Here is a 21,149-nt window from a genome sequence, read left to right as displayed (position 1 = left end):
TTTGTTCCCCAGGAAAGGTGAATTTCACAGCTACCGCAGAAGCCATGCATTCTCAGGAAGCGTGTAACAATGAGTTGACTGATGTCCCACCACTTGTGCAGAAGGACACTGTAGTCAAGCCCTTACTAGTTGAGGTATGTGAGTTTACTCTCTGTGAGTCTCAGAGCCCTTATTATTTCATACGGTGTTATCTAATATGCATCTGACAGTGACATTTAATTCCCAAGAATGTGGATAGATCTGCAATCCAATTTTTCACCAGCATTTTCTCCTTTGCTTTCAAGTGTTTAATTTTTCTTTTATACATTCAGTATTGCTTTACTTTTTTTTTTTATTTTTTGTCAATATAAAGCCTGAAGGAATAGCAAAGGAGGAAACTTTCAACACACTGCTGTGTGCATCGGGTAAGTGTAATAAATAGAGAAAAATTTCATGTTAAGTGACTTGCCAGAGTATACAGTTGTGGAATGTCTTTTGGAGGCATGCTTTTCTCTGAGAGAGAGAGAGAGAGAGGGAGAGAGAGAGAGAGAGAGAAACTCTTACCCTCCTCAAAATCTAAGTACATTTGATGAAAAACATTGTCCTAATGAAAACCACTTGGAATGAGCCTCAACTTTCTTAGGGAAATAAATAGAAAGTACTTTTCAGTTTAAAGTATTATTATTGTATTTTAAGAATAAAGAAATGGGCATAGAGAAATAAAAGTCTCGATTAAAAGCTTAAAAGCTTTTGCCTAATAATAAGGACTAAGGCTGTTGACGTCAGGACAGAATTCTTTCTGATACATCTGTTTCTCAAATGTCTTTCTAAACCGTGTTCAAAATATTGAAATATCTGTGTGACGCTAGTATGATTTACCATTCAATTAACAGTTTAAATGCACTCAGGTTTTTACTTAAACAAGTTATTTTAAGAGGAACTGCAGGTCACTAACTTGTATAGAAAACCAACATTTTACTAATATCATTAATATAACAATATAAAAATTACCCCTATATTGAAAGAGAGAGGGAAAAGCTAACACTTTTTTATGTTTATTTAAATTATCATTAAAAATGCAACTCGGTGCCATCTATAATCATCTTGACGATAATGCTTAGTCTGCAGATCTCTCCTCTCTATATGAAGATCCCTTGATAAAATCATCTAGTCAATGGCTTTAATAACAACTATGTACTTGTGTCCAAAAATATACAACTTGGATCCACACCTTTTTCCTGAACTCAAACTCATGTGTTCAACTGCCCACTCCTCTCCACTTACAGGCTTGTAGGTCTCATAGGCATATCAAAATCAGCAAGTTTAAAACTGAGTATCAGCTCTTCCTCACAAACCTGCTCCTCCTTCAATTTCCTTCATCTCAGATGATGAAAAATCTGTTCTTTTACTTGCTGGGAGAGAAACACTTTCTTCTTTACTACATTCTTTCCCTTATACTCCCTACCCAATCCATGCACAAATCTAGTCAATTTCACCTTCAAATTATATCCGGAATCTACCCACTTCTCTCCATCTCTACGATTCTAGTCCTTTCTCTTGCAGGCTCTCAATAGCTTTCTAACTGGTCTCCTGATCATCTTTTCTTGTTCCCCTTCAGCGAGAGGGATCCTTTAAAGCATGTGTCAGATTGTGTATCTTGTCTTCTCTAACGCTTTCAGGAATCTCCCATATCCCCCCAAAGTTAAAGTGTAAACTTTTAATGCACTTAGAACTCAGCTCTGCACCAAGTGGACCTAATAGACATCTACAGAACTCTCCACCTCAAATCAACAGAATATACATTCTTCTCAGCACCACAGCGCACATACTCCAAAATTGACCAAATAGTTGGAAGTACAGCACTCCTCAGCAAATGTAAAAGAACAGAAATTATAACAAACTGTCTCTCAGACCACAGTGCAATCAAACTAGAACTCAGGACTAAGAAACTCAATCAAAACCGCTCAACTACATGGAAACTGAACAACCTGCTCCTGAATGACTACTGGGTACATAACGAAATGAAGGCAGAAATAAAGATGTTCTTTGAAACCAATGAGAACAAAGACATAACATATCAGAATCTCTGGGACACATTTAAAGCAGTGTGTAGAGGGAAATTTATAGCACTAAATGCCCACAAGAGAAAGAGGAAAGATCTAAAATCGACACCCTAACATTACAATTAAAAGAACTAGAGAAGCAAGAGCAAACACATTTAAAAGCTAGCAGAAGGCAAGAAATAACTAAGATCAGAGCAGAACTGAAGGAGATAGAGATGCAAAAAACCCTTCAAAAAATCAGTGAATCCAGGAGCTGGTTTTTTGAAAAGATCAACAAAATTGATAGACTGCTAGCAAGACTAATAAAGAAGAAAAGAGAGAAAAATCAAATAGAGAATAAAAAATGATAAAGGGGATATCACCACCGACCTCACAGAAATACAAACTATCATCAGAGGATACTATGAACACCTCTACGCAAATAAACTAGAAAACCTAGAAGAAATGGATAAATTCCTGGACACATACGCTCTCCCAAGACTAATTCAGGAAGAAGTTGAATCCCTGAATAGACCAATAGCAGGCTCTGAAATTGAGGCAATAATTAATAGCCTACCAATAAAAAAAAAAGTCCAGGACCAGACGGATTCACAACTGAATTCTACCAGAGGTACAAGGAGGAGCTGGTACCATTCTTTCTGAAACTATTCCAATCAATAGAAAAGGAGGGAACACTCCTTAACTCATTTTATGAGGCCGACATCATCATGATACCAAAGCCTGGCAGAGACACAACAAAAAAAGAGAATTTCAGACCAATATCCTTGATGAACATCGGTGCAAAAATCCTCAATAAAATACTGGCAAACTAAATCCGGCAGCACATCAAAAAGTTTATCCACCATGATCAAGTGGGCTTCATCTCTGGGATGCAAGGCTGGTTCGACATACGCAAATCAATAAATGTAATCCAGCATATAAACAGAACCAAAGACAAAAACCACATGATTATCGCAATAGATGTAGAAAAAGCCTTTGACAAAATTCAACAGTCCTTCATGCTAAAAACTCTCAGTAAATTCAGTATTGATGGAACGTATCTCAAAATAATAAGAGCTTTTTATGACAAACCCACAGCCATTATCATACTGAATGGGCAAAACTGGAAGCATTCCCTTTGAAAACTGGCACAAGACAGGGATGCCCTCTGTCACCACTCCTATTCAACATAGTGTTGGAAGTTCTGGCCAGGGCAATCAGGCAGGAGAAAGAAATAAAGGGTATTCAATTAGGAAAAGAAGAAGTCAAATTGTCCCTGTTTTCAGATGACATGATTGTATATTTAGAAAACCCCATTGTCTCAGCCCAAAATCTCCTTAAGCTCATAAGCAACTTCAGCAAAGTCTCAGGATACAAAATCAATGTGCAAAAATCACAAGCATTCTTATACACCAATAACAGACAAACAGAGAGCCAAATCATGAGTGAACTCCCATTCACAATTGCTTCAAAGAGAATAAAATACCTCAGAATCCAACTAACAAGGGATGTGAAGGACCTCTTCAAGGAGAACTACAAAACACTGCTTAATGAAATAAGAGGACACAAACAAATGGAAGAACATGTCATGCTCATGGATAGGAAGAATGAATATTGTGAAAATGGTCATACTGCCCAAGCTAATTTATAGATTCAATGCCATCCCCATCAAGCTGCCAATGACTTTCTTCACAGAATTGGAAAACACTACTTTAAAGTTCATATGGAACCAAAAAAGAGCCTGCATTGCCAAGACAATCCTAAGCCAAAAGAACAAAGCTGGAGGCATCATGCTACCTGACTTCAAACTATACTACAAGGCTACAGTAATCAAAACAGCATGGTACTGGTACCAAAACAGAGATATAGACCAATGGAACAGAACAGAGCCCTCAGAAATAATACTGCACATCTACAACCATCTGATCTTTGACAAACCTGACAAAAACAAGAAATGGGGAAAGGATTCCCTATTTAATAAATGGTGCTGGGAAAACTGGCTAGCCATATGTAGAAAGCTGAAATTGGATCCCTTCCTTACATCTTATACGAAAATTAATTCAAGATAGATTAGAGATTTAAATGTTAGACCTAAAACCATAAAAACCCAAGAAGAAAACCTAGGTAATACCATTCAGGACATAGGCATGGGCAAGACTTCATGTCTAAAACACCAAAAGTAATGACAACAAAAGCCAAAATTGACAAATGGGATCCAATTAAAGTAAAGAGCTTCTGCACAGCAAAAGAAACTACCAAACTACCACCAGAGTGAACAGGCAACCTACAGAATGGGAAAAAATTTTTGCAATCTACTCATCTGACAAAGGGCTAATATCCAGAACCTACAAAGAACTCAAACAAATTTACAAGAAAAAAACAACCCCATCAAAAAGTGGGCAAAGGATATGAACAGACACTTTTCAAAAGAAGACATTTATGCAGCCAACAGACATATGAAAAAATGCTCATTATCACTCGCCATCAGAGAAATGCAAATCAAAACCACAATAGATACCATCTCACACCAGTTAGAATGGCGATCATTAAAAAGTCAAAAAACAACAGGTGCTGGAGAGGATGTGGAGAAATAGGAACACTTTTACACTGTTGGTGGGACTGTAAATTAGTTCAACCATTGTGGAAGACAGTGTGGTGATTCCTCTAGGATCTAGAACAAGAAATACCACTTGATCCATGTACTGCATTACTGGGTATATACCCAAAGGATTATTAATCATGCTGCTATAAAGACACATGCATACGTATGTTTATTGCGGCACTATTCACAATAGCAAAGACTTGGAACCAACCCAAATATCCATCAGTGACAGATTGAATTAAGAAAATGTGTCACATATACACCATGGAATACTATGCACTCATAAAAAAGGATGAGTTCATGTCCTTTGTAGGGACATGGATGCAGCTGGAAACCATCATTCTCAGCAAACTATCACAAGGACAGAAAACCAAACACCGCATGTTCTCACTCATAGGTGGGAATTGAACAGTGAGAACACTTGTACACAGGGCAGGGAACGTCACACACTGGGGCCTGTCATGAGGTGGGGGGAGTGGGGAGGGATATCATTAAGAGATATACCTAATGTAAATGACGAGTTAATGGGCGCAGCACACCAACATGGCACATGTATACATATGTAAGAAACCTGCATGTTGTGCACATGTACCCTAGAACTTAAAGTATAATAATAAATTTTTTAAAAAAAGAAACCCTTGCTACCCCATGACTTCACATCTTCCTAACCTCTCCTTTGCTCACCCCATGCCGGCCACACTGACCTCCTTCTTCCTACTGGAATACATCCGGCATTCTTCAGTCTCTGGAGTCCTTTTACTTTTTGTTCCTTTTTCCGGGAAGTGTCTTCCTCCAGGTTTGGATAAATCTGGCTCCTTGACTTACTTAGAGTCTCTGCTCACATAGGACTTTCTATCAATGAGCTTTTCCATAGGGAGCCCCCTCCCTACATCCTGCACTTCCTGATCTGCCTTGTTTTACTAGCTCACCATAGAAACACTTACCCTGCTTTAATTTTCTCTATAGCACTTATCAACATCTAGCATACTAAATATACTCTTGGTTGGTTTTTTTTTTTTTTTTTTTTAATCTTACTCTTCCCCTAAAACTGAAATCTCCAGGAGGCCAGGAAATTTGTTTTGAAAGTTTCAGTATCATTGCACTTAGAACCTGGTACATAGTATACACTGAATACAAATCAATAGAATGAATGTAATTCTTGGAAAGCATTAACAGTAGCAGGAATTAATATAAATCATGAAGAGAAGGAAATAAGTATACCATAAGTATATGCCTATAGGAAAAGCCATAGAAATTTAGCACAAATGTATGTGATGAATATGAACTTCACAGAGATGAATCATAGCTTTAAGAGAAACTTGGACTGTATCAAAGAAATTATATAATAACCGAGCCAGGCATGGCGGCTCACACCTGTAATCTCAGCAATTTGGGAGATGGAGGCGGGCAAATCGCTTGAGATCAGAAGTTCAAGACCAGCCTGGCCAACTCTGTCTCTACAAAAAATACAGAAATTAGTCAGGCGTGGTGGTGCATGCCTGTAATCCCAGATATTTAGGTGACTCAGGCACAAGAATCGTTCGAACCCACGAAGCAGAGGTTGCAGTGAGATCACACCACTGCACTTTGGCCTGGGTGACAGAGGGAGACACTGTCTCAAAAAAAAAAAAAAAAAAAAAAAAAAAAAAAGTTATATAATGACCAAGGCAAATAAAACTTTGGATTTAGATGATGTAGAGAAACATGATTCATAATTTCCCCTCCTTTATATGTGTTTGTCTTCTTCCATTAGATACTGGAGTACCTGAAAAGGTGTCACTGAATGTTCCTTCAAATGTGGTTGAAGGATCTCCTAGGGCAACATATTCAGTTTTGGGTGAGTCTTTCAGCCCAAGGGAAGCAGCTGTCTAGCTGTGTAATTCTAGTGCATGGGCCTCGCCTTCCGTGATTACTGAAGTCTCTGACAATAGGCATTGGATTGAGAGAAAGCACTAAGGGTTACACTATGTTACAGTTGGAAAGGGGCTTGAATAGATGTTGTGCTACATATTATGCCTTGATATATTCTAAAAAGAAAGGGTCACCGCTCTGTGCCCTCATCTTCTAGCAATTTACTAGGTGGTAGTGCTTCCAAGTCAATTTGAAAATGGTTGTGCTTGAGTTTTACCAGACATATGGCCCACGAGAAAAGATAGATCACCTACCATTCAGTTTCTTCCCTGCTTTCTCCATCCTTAAACCATCTACTTTGTTTTCTCACTTTTTGTTTTTCTCCCTATTTCTTGTTTTTTTCACCTTTTTTAGTCTTCTTGTCCTTCCCTATATAGGCCATTTGACCTCTCAGTTAGCTGATAATCTATTTTCCTAGCCCAATACAAACGATATCTGATTTCTTTACAACTTTCATTCCACAGGTGATATACTAGGCTCTGTAGTGCAAAACCTTCAGAACCTTCTCCAGATGCCCTATGGTTGTGGAGAGCAGAATATGGTCCTTTTTGTCCCTAACATTTATGTTCTAAACTATCTCAATGAGACACGACAGCTGACAGAGAAGATCAAGGCCAAAGCCACTAGCTACCTCATCAGTGGTGAGAGATTACCTCAGAAGGAAAAGCCATACTCTCTTAAATATTTTTGGTGAACTAAAATCTCTTTCATTAAGATTTGATAGTCATTGCTGTGATTTTCAATAAAATGTCCCAATATACAAGTAGAAAATTCAATACTATCATCAAGCCTGTGATTGGGGATTGGGGGAGATTTTAACTAAATATTAGTTACCCTACGATTCCTATCAGCACTGAGAAAAAGGCTTAATAATCCTCCAGTGTCTTTGCCATTTCAATAAATCTATGAAAACTTCCTCTTCAGGGTACCAAAGGCAATTGAATTATAAGCACAGAGATGGTTCCTACAGCACCTTTGGGGACAATGACGGTAGCAGTCAGGGAAACACTTGGTAAGATTATTTTTTCCCTAAGCTCTCTGTAGATCCATGATATTTCAGGATTCTAGAAACAGCTACTCTCTAATATCTGGAGTTTTTTGTGGAAAATTGTTAATCTTTAAATAATGCATATGCTGTATGTATCATTCCTGTTGGGTAATCTCACGGTTTCATCTCTGAAAGCTTACCTGCTGTGATAACACAGCTGAAAATGGTGAAATAAGGATCTTCTAAATGGAAATATAGAGCAGAAAATGTCACTCTTCACTCTATAAAATGACCGAGGAAGAAGCTCCCACACTGTGCATTAAAAAAGGAGAGGAGGGGGAGGACAGAAGGAGACCGTGATGCAGTAAAATCAGGAAAAGTCATTCTGGAAATGCAGCTTTCATGGTGGGGGGGCTTGGAGGCTCCAACAAATGTTTCACAACAAAAAATTTAAAAAACATCATCTCAGAGAAACCAATAAAGTTGAGAGAGAATAAAAGATATTGAGATGTTTGTTGGACTAGAGTATATTCCGCTCTTATATACTGTTTTCCCATCAATTCCTCCCAGTAATCTTCTCCACTGAATTGTGAAGAGCAATGTCTGGAGGCAGTGTGCAAAGTGAGCTGTAAAAGTGAGGTGGTCTTCATGTCTGTGTCTCTGTTTTGCTGGACAGGCTCACTGCATTTGTGCTCAAGTCCTTTGCTCAAGCCCAATCGTACATCTTTGTGGAGCACTCACACATCAGGGATGCCCTCACCTGGCTTTCACGGAGACAAAAGGCAGATGGTTGTTTCGAAGGCTCTGGATCACTGCTGAACAATGCCATTAAGGTGATGCCTTCTCTATTTTTGTTCTGGTCCCGAAGATAGTGATATATGGGAGGAAATGATGTTTGAATTGAGTCCTTCAGTCATTGCGACATAAATTTCAGGAGGAATGGTGGATTCTAAATCTCCTGAAATCTAGCAATGCCTTAGTAGTTTGTTATTGAATGAAAATAGTGTTCAAAAAAACCTCAAAGCCGAACACACTATAAAAAGTGAGGGAAGGTGATTTGGGACACACTCAAGAATTTTAGGGTAGAGGAGGAAGGGGAGAAAATCAACAATCTAGCACAAGACAAGAAACCATCTAGTGAAGATGTGAAAAGGAAAAGAAATGTTAGCAGATGGTGTCTCGTGACTATTGAAGTGTTTGAGTCTCTGCCTCTGATCCTTACAGGGTGGGGTGAACGATGAGTTGACACTCTCTGCCTACATCACCATTGCTTTGCTGGAGATGCCACTGCCTGCCACTGTATGTTCAAGCACATCCCCTGTACCTCCTTCACACATGTAAATAATAAAATTATGATATGATGAAGCCCTGAGGGAAATTAATTGTGATTTTTATGGTATTTAATTTTGTTTTATTTCAATGGAATGTAAAGGACCAGATCCTTTTGGAAGCAGCAGAGGAAACTCCTCTCTGGTCAGAACTGTGAGGTTACACAGACACATTAGGGTTTTTAATCTGCAGTTAGCCTGGGGATAGCTCATTTGCCTAGTTCTGCTATTTTACAATAGCCTTTCATTTTCTTTATAGCACGCGGTGGTCCGCAGTGCCCTATCCTGCCTTGAAACGGCCTGGAGCTCCACCTCAGAGGACCAAGGAAGTCTTGTCTACACCAAAGCATTATTGGCCTATGCCTTTGCCCTAGCAGGAAACAAGGTCAAACGAAGAGAGTTGCTTGAATCATTAAACAGAGAGGCTGTGAAAGAAGGTAAGAGTTGCTACTGCAAAGTTTACTTCTAACAACCACCAGTGACCAAAAGAAGGAAGGATGCCTCTACTGAGCTCATGCCTATCATGCTGCCTTAATTTAATGACAGAATAATTATCATTGATCTAAGACTTGAATTCTCTGGATAACATGGATCATTTTATTAATCCACACAGTATAGACTCTATACAGTCCCAGCTTCTAGTATCACACACACATGTAGTAGACACAAAAGCTCAATGTTATTCTCTGGAACTTTACTTTCTTGACAAGGATTTGTTTGATAGTGACTATTAATGCTTTCACTTTGTTTAATGCTTTCACTTCATTAAAATGAAATGTCAATTTATTAGGTGAACTATACTTATAATTATCACTTATGGATTAGATTTTGAAATCATCCCTTAAGCTAAAAATTCTACCCTTTTCTATGTCAAAGAGGATTCAATCCACTGGCAACGTCCTGGGAAACTTCAAGAAGCTAAGACCCTCTATTCTCAACCACGGGCTCCCTCTGCAGAAGTGGAGATGACATCTTATGTGCTCCTTACCTATCTTACTGTCCAGCCCGCCCCATCTTCAGAGGACCTGTCTGTGGCATCACGTATTGTGAAGTGGATTACCAAGCAGCAAAATCCCCAAGGGGGCTTCTCCTCCACTCAGGTCTGTGGGGACACTCTAGAAGGAAACATAAATGTATTCACATATATGAAGATACAGCCATCTTCTGGGAGTTGAATAATGGAATAGTTGGTATTTCTAATTCACACTTTCTCCATCCCTCCATCAGCAGACAAGTTCCAGCCTTACTATCTTATGTATGGATTACTACTCTGTCCTTTTGATACTGTCTCCTCTCTTAACTCCCTAGGGGACCCCCAACCATGCAGGTAGGTTTGTTTTCACAAAGCAATGTTTTCATGGGATTACTTCCCTTAGAAAATAAATCATTTTTCACCCAAAGCCTAAAATTATCTAATATTTTATCAATAATATTTCCTCTCACCAGTAAACATGAGCACACCAATCTGATTAGGCAGATCCCTTTGCTTCTTCTGGAATTAACTCACTGCACCATTACTTCACATAGAGCATTCCCCACCCAGGTCCCCCTGATACCTCTCTTCTGTCTACATAAACCCTGCTCATTATTCAGAGATAATCTTATTTCTCACCTTCTTCAGTCTTCTCTTACTATTCGAACCCATATTTTCTTCTCTCTTCTCTGACCTTTCATGACAAATATTGTTACATAAATTTATAAATTATTGAAATAACCTGTGCTTGTGTCAAATATCTAAGTCTTATCACCATATGTATATTGTAAACCAGCTGAATGAAGAAACTTTAAAAATTTACCTTCAAAGTATCTGAAATAGTTTATCATTACTAACCAGATTGAACTAAATTGAAATAGTTAGTGGACTGCGTTTATGACTAAATAGTTCTGAAGAAAGAATAGTGTTGTTATGGTTTACATCCAGTGTGCGTTTGTTACTTTCCTCTTCTGTGATTTCTCTACTCATTTTTTTTTTTTCAGGACACAGTGGTGGCTCTTCAAGCCCTCTCCAAATATGGAACAGCAACTTTCAGTAAAAGTGAGAAAGCAGCTTTGGTCACCATCAAATCTTCACACACCTTTTCTAAAGACTTCCAAGTAGATGATGGCAATCGCCTAGTGCTGCAGGAGGTCCGGTTACCAGAGCTTCCGGGGGAGTACAGCACAACCGTGTCAGGGTCGGGATGTGTGTACCTCCAGGTGAGACTGCTGGGGTTTAGGAGATGCTGCAAATGGGAGAGAAAGTTTCAAGAGTTATATTTGAATTTCAAAATAAGAAAAAGAAGTATGTGCTAAGGAACGGTATGAATCATCTGGAACAGATTATGAGACAATTTCAGTGTAAAAATTAAGGATTTTTTTTCCATTTGTTTTAGACATGCCTGAGATATAACATCCTTCCCAAGAAAGAAGGGAAAGCGCCCTTTGCTCTGCAGGTTAATACTCTCCCCACGAATTGTGATGGAGTGGATGCTCACAGAAAGTTCCAGATTCACATCAACATTAGGTAAATCCTAGATCGTGACCAGACTTTTTGCACCAACCTAATAGAATATGGAGAAATTGATTTTCTTATGTGGAGAAACTCCACTCTCCAAAGCCACACATAATGAATATGGAATTCTTGCAGTGTTTATTACAAGAAACTTTCTTGCAGTGTTTATTCACAAGAAAAAGCGTTAACATTGAGAATATGGTATTATAATACCTGAAAAGTGTGAGCCTAAAATGATGGGTTTTCCAAACAACCACAACAGAAACAGATACAGTAGATATAGTAACTTAGTGTTAGAAATAGAAGGTAAAGAGAGAGTTTGTCTTGAATGAATTCCAAGAAATTTTGTTTGACTTCCTTATTCCTATGCATTGACTTTGTAGTTATACTGGGGACCGACCCAGTTCCAACATGGTCATTGTTGACGTGAAGATGGTATCAGGCTTCATACCTATGAAACCATCAGTTAAACAGGTAATCCCTAGATCCCTTACAAATAGCAAAGTCATAGTAAATGCTGCCATTTATCGTTGTCAGTTTGACTTTATTGATGCACTTTTCAAGAGGTGTGCTCCCTCAAAATTGCTTCTCTAAAGGGTGTCTCTATCATTTTAATAGTGTGTATCATGGTTATATGGTGTCAGGTATAGGGTATAAGTCAGAAACATGATAAATAATATTCCAACAGGCCCCAAGACACCTAGTTATGTGGAATGGTATTGAATTATTTTCCAGCTATATATAAAAAGAGAAAAGGATATATGTGTGTGTACATGCATATATATATATATATATATCACATATATGTGTCTGCACATACACTTATAGCATATATAGAGAATAAAAGTTCAATAAATATTGCTATTGTTATCATTATTATTCTTAAAGAAATCAAAATTAGTAGTTTGGATGCTCCTGAGAAGCTGTTTATATCGTAAATTCCTGAAAACTACTGCCAGTATAACATTTTCTCATTCCATATTTCTGGCTTATTCCCTTGATCAACAGCTCCAGAAACAGCCTCAGATTCAGAGGACTGAAGTGAGCATCAACCATGTCCTAATCTACTTTGAAAAGGTAAGACTTTCTGTGACTCTGCTAGATCTGGAGTAACAACTAGAGGTTCTAACAAACCATAACAGGTTCCATATAGTGCTGTTCACATATACAGGTGAGAGAGGACAAAGTGGCTATAAAAAGAAATGAAGCCGGCCAGGCACAGTGGCTCACACCTGTAATCCCAGCACTTTGGGAGGCCAAGGCAGGTGGATCACGAGGTCAGGAGTTCGAGACCAGCCTGGCCAAGATGGTGAAATCCCATCTTTACTAAAAATACAAAAATTAGCTTGGCACAGTGGCAGGTACCTGTAGTCCCAGCTACTTGAGAGGCTAAGGCAGGAGAATTGCTTGAACCCGGGAGGCAGAGGTTGCAGTGAGCCGAGATCGTGCCACTGTACTCTAGCCTGGGAAACAGAGCGAGACTCGGTCCCTGCCCCCCTCCCCCAAAAAAAAGGAAAAAAAAAAGAAAAAAGAAATGAAGCCTGGACTGTCAACAGGCTTGATTTATTACATTTGGCTGTCAACAAAATTGTCTCTTTTGTCCTTCTTTTATCTGTCTTTTAGTATGTTATGCAGGTCACGGAAGTCCCCTTTCTTTTCATAGGTTCTGGTACAGATGTGTATAGCATAACTACAGGGTTTGATAATATCTTATGAAGAGAGGACAGTAACTAGTAACTAGTTAATCAAAGATTAACTAACCTTTGATTCTAATTGTTTTCCTGTCCCCCCAGCTAACCCATCAAACCCTGAATTTTTCCTTCTTTGTGGAACAAGACATCCAAATAAAGAATTTAAAACCAGCTACAGTAAAAGCCTATGATTATTATGAGACAGGTAAGCTTCAGACATGCTGAGCTTTAAAACAAAAAACAAAAACAAAAACAAAAACAAAATTACTAACCCAGTAAAGGATTGCCTTAACTAAAGCAAAACTCCACAGTGTTTCACGGGAGGAAAAGGTGAGTTTGTGCGCACTGAATAATCATGTTCTTGTATATGAACCTCTCGTGTCCCCCCACTAAACAAGTCTTAGAGTCATTCTTATAAATTGACCATAAGGCAATGAGAGGGTCCATTCTATCTAAATTTCCCTATAAAGTTGTTTGTCCTGGGCTGAATTATTCCAAAGAGATAAGAAGAGTATGGTAACTGAAAAAACACATCTCAGTGCTGATGCCTGACGTGAAAAATTTGATCTGTTTTTGACTTGTGCTTTGGATAGTCTCACACAATTTGGGGAACTTTGTAATATATCAGGAAATACTTTGATTTGCTCATGGCTTTGAGCTAGAAAATTAACCACCATTGTAGCATGATGGTAGTGCTAAAACTGTTCTTTGATGAAGGGAAGGTTCAGAGAGCAAGGTGCAATTCCAATGAGAAAAATACAGCTGTGAAAAGGCACTATCTGTGGAGTCCTGTAACTATATTCAGGCACACCACCTGTGTACCCGGCCTCTCAATTCTGTTCCCAAGTCAGATTTTCTCTTGGTTTCCTCCCACCAATCCCAAACAGCTTAATAGAGAAATCATTTTTATTGGCTCTATAGCGATGCTTTCTACTTTCTTTCTTGGCTTACATAGTTTATTTACGATTCACATCTTAGGTGCTTATGTCTGAATGTCTTCACTCTTTCTCTCCATTAATTTCTGTGTTTCAGATGAATTCACCTTTGAAGAATACAGTGCCCCTTGCAGTGCTGGTAAAGTATTAATGATTCAATTGAAAGAAAATAAATAAGTATCTCAGTTAAACAGTAAAGTCTAATCCCAACTTCAAAACAAATAAGCATCTCAGTTCTCTGCATAAGACTGCTTCTTGAGATGACTGTATCCTTTCTATATCCTAAAAAAACCCTGATGTACTGTATATAAATTGAACTATATCAAATGTATTATAGCATTTCTCAGAAAAAAAATGCAAGTTAATACAATTACTGGTGTCTGGGGTGACTTGTTTGAAGATGAATCTAAGAATTTGCCGTATATAAAAACTAAATTATCTAATATGTAGTTTCCATTCTATACCCAGTGGTGATACATTCATCACCTATAACCTTTCTGGGATATTTCTAAGTGTATACTAAAGTCAAAAAATTTGTCACTGTAATTATCCATATAGCACAGCATGAAAGGCTCAGCCTGTAGGACCTTCCTTTAGGCTGATTGACAGGGTTCACCTTTGACATAGAATTTACCACGAAACCTTTGCATCTCCGCTGTGAAATATGAAAAATGGAGAACATCCCTATCATTAAAAATAATTAAAAGTTACTAAGTTCAAATATTTATAACTGAAATACAAAGAGTTGTTCTTAAGTAGGTCACAGAATTTCCCTAATATTTCTTCCTTTTCTTTTACTGTTTAGAATCTGAACAAAGAAATGCTTAAAAACAGCAACTTATGGGCCTCACCAGGTGAACTCCAGAAATGAAGAACAGACTCATCAAGAGAGACAACAGTGAGAGAAAGAAGGGAAGATCATTGGAAATACATAAAATGTGTATGTTGAATAAATTTATGGCATTTACAACTCTATCTTTTCTTTTGTTCTTTATCAATATCATATTCCCTTTTCTGAATATGAATCTATTCTCCATAGCACTTAGTCACAGAAAAACTATACAAAGAGGTACACTCAAAAACACTATAGATGAATTAAAGTGGAATTTTTAAGAAGTCAATTAACCCACAAAAAGGAAAAAGAAAACAGTTTTTCCAAACATTGGAAACAACAAAAAGTCTATCAGTAGATGAATGGTTTGGCAACGATACAACATAGTTCTGCTGGACGACGAAGAGGAACAAACGATTGACATACACAATGACTTGAGTGGATCTCAAAAGCATTAAGCTGCATGGGGGAAAGAAAAGCCAATCTCAAAAGGTCACATGCTGTATGATTTCTCTTACACAACATTCCTTAAATGACAAAATTGTAGAGATGAAAAACAAATTCGTGGTTACTAACGGTTACAGAGAGTGGGGGAGTGGGATGGGTGTGACTGTAAATGGGTAGCATTAGAGAGTTTTTGTGGTGATGAAATCTTACATGTGTAGAAGCAAAAGTACTTCTTCAGATTTTTACATTTAATTCCATCTCAAATTATTTTCTTGTTTGTTGGGTGGGGAGCAAGAGAGTATCTAAATTGACTTTTTTTCCACGTAGCTTTCTAATTGTCCTATTAATATTGATGGACCAATTCAATCTTTCCCTGCTAATAAAACATGCCTCTTTTATCACATATTAAATTATCATGTATACCAAGGCTTGTTTCTGAAAGGTCTATTCTAGTCCATTGAGTACCTGGTCTATTCTTTTCTGAGAATTAAAATATTTGAATTACTGTAGCTTAATAAAATATTTTAATAACTACTATGGCTGATGTCTTTTCACTTCTCTGTTTTCACTTTTTCTTTGCATTACTGATTTGTGTCCTCACCAAATCTCATGTTGAATTGTAATCCCCAGAATTGAAAGTAGGGTCTGGTGGGAGGTGATTAGATTGTGGGAGTGAATCCCTCATTAATGGTTTAGCACTATCCCCTTGGTGGTTGTTCTCATGATAGAGTTCTAGCAAGTTCTGGTCATCTAACGTGTGTAGCACATCTCCCACACCTTGCTCATGCTCCTGCCATGTTAGAAGCCTCGCTCCCTTTTAGCTTTCTGCCACGATTGTAAGTTCCTGGAGGCCTCCCCAGAAGCCTAGCAGAAGCCAGCATCATGCTTCTTGTGCAGCCTGTGGAACTGTGAACCAATTAAACCTCTTTTCTTTATAAATCAGCCAATCTCAGGTATTTCTTTATAGCAATGCAAGAATGGACTAATACAATTACTAAGATCATTATTTGTTCAAGTTAAAACTCTAGAATCTTTTAAGTTCATTATCCCCATAGTCAATTAGGTATTGTTTGGAATTGCATTGAATATATAAATGAATTTATTGTCACGAGTGTCAATTTTTTGCATTTAATCTTCCCTATTCAGACTCATTTTGTATTTACTCAATTCACATGAAGCAAATTCTAACTCTGACTTAATTTCTAAATTTGGACTGAAATACAAAGGTGAAGATTAGCTTCATAGACATATATAGTAGGATAAATTGAAAAATAACGTATACATGGAGACAAATTAAAAGATTTTCACAAGATAGTGAAAACTAGAACAGTATTTCTCATTTGATGATTGATGTCCTTGAAAGGTTTTAAGCAGGAGAATAGTTCCAATTTGCATTATGGATAGTCATCTTCCAGGCAATGGCAAGAAGAAGATAGCAAGCTTTTCCTGGATCCCAGATTCACAGTCCATTTGTGCAGAGCTGAGCACTCTTCTTCATGATTAACCAAATGAATTAGTAGACATATTGCTATTCCATACTCACACAACTACACACTTTAAAAATGATTTATGAATTCCAGTTCCAAGATGGCCAAACAGGAACAGCTCCAGTCTGCAGTTCCCAGTGTGATGGACGCAGAAGACAGGTGATTTCTGCATTTCCAACTGAGGTACCTGGTTCATCTCACTGGGACTGGTTGGACAGTGGGTGCAGCCCACAGAGTATGAGCCAAAGCAGGGCGGGGCATCACCTCACCCGGGAAGCAAACAGGTTGGGGATTTGCCTTTCTTAGCCAAGGGAAGCCATGACAGACTGTATGGGGAAACTCATGACACTGCCACCCAAATACTGTGCTTTTCCAATGATCTTAGCAAATGGCATACCAGGAGATTATAATCCATGCCTGGCTTAGTGGGTCCCACGCCCACGGAGCCTTGCTCACTCTAGTCCAAGATTGAACAGCAAGGTGGCAAGCCTGGCTGGAGAAGGGGCATCTGCCATAGCTGAGGCTTGAGTAGGTAAACAAAGCAGCCACGGCTGGGAAGCTCAAACTGGGTGGAGAGCACCGCAGCTCAATGAGGCCCACCTGCCTCTGTAGGCTCCACCTCTGGGGGCAGGGCATAGCTGAACAAAAGGCAGCAGAAACTTCTGCAGACTTAAACATCCCTGTCCAACAGCCTGAAAGGAACAGTGGTTCTCCCAGCATGGTGTTTGAGCTCTGAGAATGGACAGACTGCCCCTTCAAGAGGGTCCCTGACCCCTGCGTAGCCTAACTTGGAGATCCTCCCAGTAGGGACTGACTGACACCTCATACTGCTGGGTGCCTCTCTGAGACAAAGCTTCCAGAGGAAGGATCAGGCAGCAATATTTGCTGTTCTGCAATATTTGCTGTTCTGCAGCCTCTGCTGGTGATACCCAGGCAAACAGCATCTAGAGTGGACCTCCAGCAAACTCCAACAGACCTGCAGCTGAGGGACCCGACTGTTAGAAGGAAAACTAACAAATAGAAAGGAATAGAATCAACATCAACAAAAAGAACATCCACACCAAAACTCCATCTGTACGTCACCATCATCAAAGACCAAAGGTAGATAAAACCACAAAGATGGGGAGAAACCAGAGCAGAAAAGAAGAAAATCCTGAAAACCAGAGCACCCCTTCTCCTCCAAAGGATCACAGCTCCTTGCCAGCAACAGAACAAAGCAGGACAGAGAATAACTTTGACGAGTTGACAGAAGTACGCTTCAGAAAGTCAGTAATCCTTCCGAGCTAAAGAAGGATGTTCGCACCCATCGCAAGGAAGCTAAAAACCCTGAAAAAAGATTAGACAAATGGCTAACTAGAATAAACAGTGTAGACAAGGCCTTAAATGACCTGATGGAGTTGAAAACCATGGCATGAGAACTGCGTGACACATGCACAAGCTTCAGTAGCTGATTTGATCAAGGGGAAGAAAGGGTATCAGTGAATGAAGATCAAATTAATGAAATGAGGTGAGAAGAGAAGTTTAGAGAAAAAAGAGTAAAAAGAAACAAACAAACCTCCAAGAAATATGGGACTATGTGAAAACACCAAATCTACATTTGATAGGTGTACCTGAAAGTGATGGGGAGAATGGAACTAAGCTGGAAAACACTCTTCAGGATATTATCCAGGAGAACTTCCCCAACCTAGCAAGACAGGCCAACATTCAAATTCAGGAAATACAGAGAACACCACAAAGATACTCTTCGAGAACAGCAACCCCAAGACACATAATTGTCAGACTCACCAAGGTTGAACTGAAGGAAAAAATGCTAAGGGCAGCCAGAGAAAAAGGTTGAGTTACCCATAAAGGGAAGCCCATCAGACTAACAGCGGATGTCTTGGCAGAAATCCTACAAGCCAGAAGAGAGTGAGGGCCAATATTCAACATTCTTAAAGAAAAGAATTTTCAACCCAGATTTTCATATCCAGCCAAACTAAGCTTCATAAGTGAAGGAAAAATAAAATCCTTTACAGACGAGCAAATGTTGAGAGATTTTGTCACCACCAGGCCTGCCTTACAAGAGCTCCTGAAGGAAGCACTGAACATGGAAAGGAACAACCAGTACCAATCACTGCAAAAACATGCCAAATTGTAAAGACCATCAATGCAGGGACAAAACCGCATCAACTAACGAGCAAAAAAAAAAAAAAAAAAAAAAAAAAAAAAAAAAAAAAAAAAAAAAAACAGCTAACGTTATAATGACAGGATCAAATTCACACATAACAATATTAACCTTAAATGTAAATGGGCTCAATGCTCCAGTTAAAAGACAGAGACTGGCAAATGAGATAAAGAGTCAAGACCCATCAGTGTGCTCTATTCAGGAGACCCATCTCATGTGCAGAGACACACATAGGCTCAAAATAAAGGGATGGAGGAAGATCTACCAAGCAGATGGAAAACAAAAAAAAAGCAGGGGTTGCAATCCTAGTCTCTGATAAAACAGACTTTGAACCAACAAAGATCAAAAGAGACAAGGAAGGCCATTACATAATGGTAAGGAGATCAGTTCAACAAGAAGAGCTAACTATCCTAAATTATACGCATCCAATATAGGAGCACCCAGATTCATAAAGCAAGTCCTAAGAGACCTGCAAAGAGACTCAGACTCTCACACAATAATAATGGGACACTTTAACACCCCACCATCAATATTAGACAGATCAGAGAGACAGAAGGTTAACAAGGATATCAAGGACTTGAACTCAGCTCTGCACCAAGCAGATCTAATAGACATCTACAGAACTCCCACCCCAAATCAACAGAATATACATTCTTCTCAACACCACATCATACTTATTCCAAAATTGACCACATAGTTGGAAGTAAAGCACTCCTCAGTAAATATAAAAGAACAGAAATCATAACAAACTGTCTCTCAGACCACAGTGCAATCAAACTAGAACTCAGGATTAAGAAACTCACTCAAAACCACACAACTGCATGGAAACTGAACAACCTGCTCCTGAATGATTACTGGGTACATAACGAAATGAAGGCAGAAATAAAGATGTTCTTTGAAACCAATGAGAACAAAGACATAACATATCAGAATCTCTGGGACACATTTAAAGCAGTGTGTAGAGGGAAATTTATAGCACTAAATGCCCACAAGAGAAAGAGGAAAGATCTAAAATCGATACCCTAACATTACAATTAAAAGAACTAGAGAAGCAAGAGCAAACACATTTAAAAGCTAGCAGAAGGCAAGAAATAACTAAGATCAGAGCAGAACTGAAGGAGATAGAGATGCAAAAAACCCTTCAAAAAATCAATGAATCCAGGAGCTGGTTTTTTGAAAAGATCAACAAAATTGATAGACTGCTAGCAAGACTAATAAAGAAGAAAAGAGAGAAAAATCAAATAGAGAATAAAAAATGATAAAGGGGATATCACCACCGACCTCACAGAAATACGAACTATCATCAGAGGATACTATGAACACCTCTACGCAAATAAACTAGAAAACCTAGAAGAAATGGATAAATTCCTGGACACATACGCTCTCCCAAGACTAAACCAGGAAGAAGTTGAATCCCTGAATAGACCAATAGCAGGCTCTGAAATTGAGGCAATAATTAATAGTCTACCAACAAAAAAAGTCCAGGACCAGACGGATTCACAGCTGAATTCTACCAGAGGTACAAGAAGGAGCTGGTACCATTCTTTCTGAAACTATTCCAATCAATAGAAAAGGAGGGAACACTCCCTAACTCATTTTATGAGGCCAGCATCATCCTGATACCAAAGTCTGGCAGAGACACAACAAAAAAAGAATTTTAGACCAATATCCCTGATGAACATCGATGCGAAAATCCTCAGTAAAATACTGGCAAACCAAATCCAGCAGCACATCGAAAAGCTTATCCACCACAATCAAGTTGGCTTCATCCCTGGAATGCAATGCTGATTCAACATATGCAAATCAATAAACCTAATCCGTCACATAAACAGAACCAAAGACAAAAACTACATGATTATCGCAATAGATGCAGAAAAGGCCTTTGACAAAATTCAACTGCCCTTCATGCTAAAAACTCTCAATAAACTAGATATTGATGGAACGTATCTCAAAATAATAAGAGCTATCTATGACAAACCCACAGCTAGCATCTGAATGGGCAAAAACTGGAAGCATTCCCTTGGAAAACTTGCACAAGACAGGGATGCTCTCTCTCACCACTCCTATTCAACATAGTGTTGGAAGTTCTGGCCAGGGCAATCAGGAAAGAGAAAGAAATAAAAGGTATTCGATTAGGAAAAAAGGAAGTCAAATTGTCGCTGTTTGCAGATGACATTATCGTATATTTAGAAAACCCCATTGTCTCAGCCCAAAATCTCCTTAAGCTGATAAGCAACTTCAGCAAATTCTCA

At 38.7% G+C, this 21,149-nt stretch overlaps 1 protein-coding gene across 1 annotated transcript in view; it reads left to right on the top strand.

The window, feature by feature from the left end:
- The window catches only part of LOC105499887 (pregnancy zone protein-like), a 49,889-nt gene extending 34,947 nt beyond the window's left edge, over positions 1-14,942 (top strand). The window contains exons 21-36 of the mRNA XM_011772738.3: positions 13-134; positions 353-404; positions 6,377-6,460; positions 6,999-7,175; positions 7,459-7,546; positions 8,199-8,355; positions 8,747-8,821; positions 9,110-9,287; positions 9,727-9,950; positions 10,828-11,046; positions 11,223-11,353; positions 11,725-11,815; positions 12,350-12,418; positions 13,135-13,237; positions 14,065-14,106; positions 14,773-14,942. Of these exons, the coding sequence (XP_011771040.2) occupies positions 13-134; positions 353-404; positions 6,377-6,460; positions 6,999-7,175; positions 7,459-7,546; positions 8,199-8,355; positions 8,747-8,821; positions 9,110-9,287; positions 9,727-9,950; positions 10,828-11,046; positions 11,223-11,353; positions 11,725-11,815; positions 12,350-12,418; positions 13,135-13,237; positions 14,065-14,106; positions 14,773-14,795 (1,835 nt within the window). The 3' untranslated portion in view covers positions 14,796-14,942. The remainder of the gene's footprint in view (positions 1-12; positions 135-352; positions 405-6,376; positions 6,461-6,998; positions 7,176-7,458; positions 7,547-8,198; positions 8,356-8,746; positions 8,822-9,109; positions 9,288-9,726; positions 9,951-10,827; positions 11,047-11,222; positions 11,354-11,724; positions 11,816-12,349; positions 12,419-13,134; positions 13,238-14,064; positions 14,107-14,772) is intronic.
- Positions 14,943-21,149: the final 6,207 nt, after the last annotated feature.

Source organism: Macaca nemestrina, chromosome 10 (genome assembly GCF_043159975.1).
Source record: "Macaca nemestrina isolate mMacNem1 chromosome 10, mMacNem.hap1, whole genome shotgun sequence".
Lineage (NCBI taxonomy): Eukaryota > Metazoa > Chordata > Mammalia > Primates > Cercopithecidae > Macaca > Macaca nemestrina.
The sequence above is the reverse complement of the archived record's forward strand: the minus strand, read 5'-3'. Positions and strand labels throughout refer to the sequence as shown.